The sequence below is a fragment of the Neophocaena asiaeorientalis genome, unplaced genomic scaffold (assembly GCF_003031525.2).
Source record: "Neophocaena asiaeorientalis asiaeorientalis breed wild unplaced genomic scaffold, Neophocaena_asiaeorientalis_V1.1 scaffold177, whole genome shotgun sequence".
Lineage (NCBI taxonomy): Eukaryota > Metazoa > Chordata > Mammalia > Artiodactyla > Phocoenidae > Neophocaena > Neophocaena asiaeorientalis.
The window spans coordinates 5,045,057-5,051,187 of NW_020172779.1; the positions used below are offsets into that span (position 1 = coordinate 5,045,057).

Sequence of the window (6,131 nt, forward strand, 5' to 3'; positions counted from 1 at the left end):
TTTTGCGGTACACGGGCCTCTCACTGTTGTGGCGTCTCCCGTTGCGGAGCACAGGCTCTGGACGCGCAGGCTCAGCGGCCATGGCTCACGGGCCCAGCCGCTCCGCGGCACGTGGGATCCTCCCAGACCGGGGCACGAACCCGTGTCCCCTGCATCGGCAGGCGGACTCTCAACCACTGCGTCACCAGGGAAGCCCCATGGTAAAACTTTTAAAATGAGTCACCTAATAGCAGATTTTCTATATTACAGAAAATGGTCAGCTTATCTGGGACTTAAAAATCAGATTGGGATAAGAAAGACAACTTTACGCGACTCTGAACAAACAAAAATAATGCTGAGAAATTTCAAATTTCATTAGGGAACTTTTCAGATTCTCTATGATTGTACATTCCACACCTCAAGTTTGTTTGTTTTGGCCATGCTGTGCGGCATGCAGGATCTTAGCTCCCCCGACCAGGGATCCAACCCTTGCCCCCTGTATTGGGAGCACGGAATTTTAACCACTGGTCCGCCAGGGAAGTCCCACACCTTGGGTTTTTAATTAAACGCAAGATTGGCACATGTGTTGTCATTCTCACATAAATCAGGAGACAGAAGACAGTACCTCAGTGTGAATAATGTTACACTGTGTCTCTTCCATCTTCATCTGGTCTGGAGTTTTACAACCAGGAATAAAAAGCAACATATTGGAAGTGTCTGCTATTTTCAAGTCATATGTTTTGTCTTTACTGCACAGAACGGCCTTCTCATCCTTATCACCACGAATCACAAGACTGCAGGAAAGTGGGAAAAGAAAATACTTGGTTTACTGAGACACCAATGGACATCTTCATTATAAACAGTTCCAAAATCCCCTAGGCTTCTAGAATTTAAAGCTAAGTCTTAAGGCTGTGTCTGGCCCCTGCTCTCACAGCCCTCCCATGAGCTCCACAGAGCAAGGCCTGGGCCAACTGAGACCCAGAGGGGCAGCCGGTGGCCTCACTAAGGAAAAATAATTCCACATGGGCAAAAAAGATCCAAGGAGGCCAAGAGGCCAAATGTTACCACGTGGCATCTTTGTGCAAACTGCTGGGAAAAGCTTCCAAAAGCTTCAGTCAAGATTTCACAACTTTCTAAAATTACTGAAGCAATACTTCTCAAACTTATGTGTAGGCACGTTAGGGAACCCTGTTAAAAAGCAGATCAGGATGCAGTATGCCTGGGATGGGACCTAGAACTCTGCAATACTAATAAGCTCCCAGATGATGACCATGCTGCTGGTCCTGGTACCCACCCAAGAGTTGTCCTTGTTTTGGCCTGAGTATCCCCTAACAATCAAAGGAGCACAACCTGGCCTAATCGTCACCTATGCTGCAAAGAAATCGGGACCCTGAGAAAAGAAAGCTGCAATGTTGAATGAAAAATATGAAAATGGTATGTTTACAAACTAAACTAAATGATGTCTCTGACAAAGGGTCACAGGTGGAAAAAAGCAAGAAGAAGGAAGAGGGGAAGGACAAAAGTGAGGAGGTGGAAGAAGAAAATGATAAAGATAATGGAGATGACAAAAAAGGAGCTGATTCTAGTAGTTTTCCTTGTCTATAAAGTATTTAAACCTCCTGTACACAATTCATTTCTTTTAAATAAATAATAAAAAACCTGAAATAGAAGACTGAAAATATTTTTTTAAAACCAATCCTTTGGGGCTTCCCTGGTGTCGCAACGGTTGAGAGTCCGCCTGCCAATGCAGGGGACGCGGGTTCGTTCCCCGTCCGGGAGGATCCCACATGCCGCGGAGCGGCTGGGCCCGTGAGCCATGGCCGCTGGGCCTGCGCGTCCGGCCCCTGTGCTCTGCAACGGGAGAGGCCGCAACAGTGAGAGGCCCGCGTACCGCAAAAAAAAAAAACAAAAAAAAAACACTAATCCTTAAGTGAAAATAAAAGGTTTTTTAAAGCTTCCTGGTGCTAACAACATTTAATAGTCCCAAGTACCTACTCTTTAACATTTATTTCCACGTGGCACTATCCCTGCTTTCAAATATTTCGTTTAAAACAACTACCCCGGGCTTCCCTGGTGGCGCAGTGGTTGAGAGTCCACCTGCCGATGCAGGGGACACGGGATCGTGCCCTGGTCCGGGAAAAAAAAAAAAAATTAAAACACACATTTTCATTCTGGTTTGTCAGCTAGATTAACTATAGCTGGACAAAGAAGGTCCTCGCACCTCAAGTCTTTTCTCAAATTCCTGCCAACTCAGCTGGGATGAAAACCCATGAGTGACGTTCTCCTTCAGTTCCCTTAAAGATACGTTATTGCTAGCATCTGAAGACTGGCCAGTTAACTATAACACGGCTAGATGAGTAAAGTAGGCAAAGTGAAAGCCTGAAGGATTCAATTAAAAAAGCATAAAAGAGAACAAACGATACCTAATAAAATACAGGTGTGGGAGGAACAACAGAGCAGAACAGAATTAAACCAGAGTCCCTAACTCCTCACTTCCCTCATTTCCAGGGACTGCACAAAGCTGAGAGAACAGACTTCTACTGGTTTTGCTTTGTTTTGTTTTGTTTTTGCGGTACGCGGGTCTCTCACTGCCGTGGCCTCCCCCGTTGCAGGGCACAAGCTCCGGACGCGCAGGCCCAGCGGCCATGGCTCACGGGCCCAGCCGCTCCGCGGCATGTGGGATCCTCCCGGACGAGGAACGAACCCGCGTCCCCTGCATCGGCAGGCGGACTCTCAACCACTGCGCCACCAGGGAAGCCCTCCTCTGTTTTTCAACCCATGGTCTTGCAGCAAATGTGTAGCTGACCTAGAATTAGAAAACAGCTTCTGATCCCCACTGAGCGACCCCAAGCAAGTCTGTTTTTTGAGGGCCTTCCACAATTACCAAGTCTGTAAAAACAGCTTTACACTCATTCCCCCCAAGTCCTATCTGCTGAGTAAAATACATATAAGTAGCAGGCAAGAGGGACTCCCTAAATACTGGATATTACTATTGGACTTTCAGAATGGCAAAGCGTTCTGTGCAGTGCCTGGTCTGTTAACATCTCCAAAACTTCCCCGAGGTTCTATTTCCGGACTTGTTTCCGCTGACAAAGGCCTCCAAGACCAGCCGGACTAGTCCAGCTAACTGGACGGATTAAAAGTGGCGCGGACTCCTCGGGAAAAGGCAGCCAGCTGGGGATCAGGTCACCGACCTGCTGCGAGGGACCTGGTCCAATCAATGCACCTCTCTGGCCCAGTTTCCCCATCCTGTGTTTCCCCGCAGGAAAATCAGAAGGTGGATGGCACGAGGCTGGAGGCGGCAGGTCCCGGCCCCGGCTCACCTGTGTCCTGCCTCAAGCTGCTGGCACAGCGAGGGCTCCAACTCGAGCAGGCAGAAGTCGCCGGCGGCTGCGCTGGCCCCGGGGCCGAAGCCCAGGCAGTGCACGGTGGGCAGCAGCTCGGCCGCGTTCAGCTTGGCGATCTGCAGGGTCGCGTCCACCTCGTCGCGGGTCCTCCTCATCGCTGCGCGGGGTCGGGGGGGGGCGTCCCGCAGTGCGCGAGGGGCCGCAGGTTTAAGACACGAGAATGAAGCTCCCCGAGAGGAAGCGACCCGGCGAAACAAGAAATAGAACTGCGCCTGTTTTAAAAGCGCGCCTAGGCGGCTGGGGGCGTGTTTCCGGGGCGGAGCGTGCCGCGGGGGCGTCCCCGAGAGAGTCCGAAAGCTTCCCGGACTCGTGCCCCGTCGAGGACTGCCGGGTCATCCCAGGCCGAGCAGCTGCTGCTGGAAGGAAACCCGGCCTCCTCGGGGAGCTCTCGGCGGAAGCTGGCGGGAGATGAGCTGCGACCCCGCGGGGCGCCACGTGGAACCTTCCTCCACCGCTTCCGCTGCCATCCTCCCCGCCCTGTTTCCTGCCAATACCCCCATTTCCTCGCCATCAAAATAGTCGCGTTTTCCGCCAGTGGCGGATCTTGCAATAAGCAGTTTGCATGCATAATTTCATGAATCTTTCACCACAGCCCTGTGAAGTGGACCCTTTTAAATACCGTTCTGCAAATGAGGAAGCAAACTCCTTACCCCAGGTGGCACAGCCAGGAGGTAGTAAAGTCTGATTCCAGTCTCGTCTATTACGGCTCGAAAAATACCGCACCGAGTTTCTGCAAACACCTTGGACCGGGAGTGAGGTCCTGGTAGAATTGCACAGGACATCTCACTTCTTTGGGTCTGGGGGCCACTCATTATATCTGGGAATCTATGGCTCGGACTAGATCCATCCATTCGTTGAGTACCTAGTCTGGGCTTGGTGGCAGGTGAGGGGCTGAGACCCCGTGTCAAGAGGAAATCACCTTCCTGAGGTAGGCAAGGCCCTGCAGTGTCCTGGGGAGACAAACTCACCACTACAGGATGTGTAAAGTGCTCCCTCGGCTTTCTCTAAGGTGTCTTCTAATACATCAAGATAAGATCTTCTACCAAACCTAGATCTTAGGCTGTGCCGAATGTAGCATTTTTCCCCGAGCAGATCTACACAGGCTCACATACACGGTATGCAAGTTTAGATGTAATATAAATATTTGACTGCTTCTCTTTTTTTTTCTCTATTTATTGAACATTTTTGGTTTTGTTGCTTCTTATTTTTTCACTGTCCCTCATTAAACTGATTTTGTTTGATTTTTTTTCCCTCTGGCGATTTGGAAGGTCTATATCCCGCCTCATCTACTACTGCTTCCCTCTTCCTCTTCAAGGCTTCCTCCTAACATCAGGCACACAGGCTTACAATAAGATCTTTCGGTGCCTCCCACCATTTGGGCCTCTGTTTGTCTGGCATGTTCTCTTGCTGAGCACGTGTCTTTTATTTATTTTACTTTTTTGCCATGTGGCTTGTGGGATGTTAGTTCCCTGACCAAGGACTGAACCCGGGCCCTCACAGTGAAAGCACAGAGTCCTTGCTGAGCACTGTCTGACAGAACTTCCTGAGATGTTGGAAATATTCTATATCTGCACAGTACAATTTGGTAGCTACTAACCACAGGTGGCTTTTGACTGCTTGGAATGTGGATAATATGAATGAGGAACTGCATTTTATTTTATTTTTAATACGTATTTATGTATTTATTTGGCTGCCCTGGGTCTTAGTTGTGACATGCAGGATCTTCGTTGCGGCATGCAGGATCTTTAGTTGCGGCATGCAGGCCCTTAGTTGCAGCATGCATGTGGGATCTAGTTCCCTGACCAGGGATCGAACCCAGGCCCCCTGCATTGGGAGCTCAGAGTGTTACCCATTGGACCACCAGGGAAGTCCCTGAATTTTAAATTCTACTTTAGTTAATTTAAATTTAAATAATCACAGGTGGCTAGTGGCTACTACACTGGATCATTCAACTCTGGGTCAATAGTCACTTCTCAGAAATCTTTCTCTGACCTCCCTGATCAGGTAGAGCCTGTCAAATATATATCTCATGCCAAAGGTACCTCTCATGCCTAGATTTTAAGTAAGTTGTAATTTTACATTTGTGTAATTACTTAATGTGGGGGTTTTTTTGTTTGTTTGGTTGGTTTTTTTTTCTCTAAGACTGTAAGCTATAAACTTCACTAGGATATGTTTTCAGTCATCATTAAGCAGAGTGCCCAGCACATAGTGGATCTTCATATATATTTGCTGAACAGTTGAATGAGTGAATAAATGAATGAGTTGTGATAATGTTTACCTCTAAGGAGGGGAGTGCAGGGGGACATCAAAAAGGATTTCTGGTTTTTCTTTACTGTATAAATTTTAACACTGAGAGCATATACGTGCATTAAACATGTGTAATAAAATATATTTAAAATATTTTCCCTCAGTATTACAAAACCTGACATATGGAGACTTTCTTGGCAGTCCAGTGGTTAAGACTCTGCACTTCCACTGCAGGGGGCACGGGTTCAATCCCTGGTCAGGGAACTGAGATACTGCATGCCTCATGGTGTGGCAAACAAAAAAAAAAAACCTGACATACAGACAAATAACTTCAACGGACAGGTAATAAATCATACATGAGTGAGGAAGGGAGGGAAAAGAGAGAAAAAGAGTTCCTGGCACAGATTGAAGGGAGACAAGTGTAGAAGGAGACTAGTAAGATCTTAAATGGTTGATGAGGGTGGCTGGGCTTGAGAAATAATTTTTGAGATTGAAAGG

At 48.0% G+C, this 6,131-nt stretch overlaps 1 protein-coding gene across 1 annotated transcript in view; it reads right to left on the reverse strand.

The window, feature by feature from the left end:
* DSCC1 (DNA replication and sister chromatid cohesion 1) overlaps positions 1-3,710 on the reverse strand; it is a 17,037-nt gene extending 13,327 nt beyond the window's left edge. Inside the window, exons 1-2 of the mRNA XM_024741249.1 lie at positions 3,303-3,710; positions 605-773 (exon numbers count right to left, since the gene is read on the reverse strand). Coding sequence (XP_024597017.1) covers positions 605-773; positions 3,303-3,481 — 348 coding nt within the window. The 5' untranslated portion in view covers positions 3,482-3,710. The remainder of the gene's footprint in view (positions 1-604; positions 774-3,302) is intronic.
* Positions 3,711-6,131: the final 2,421 nt, after the last annotated feature.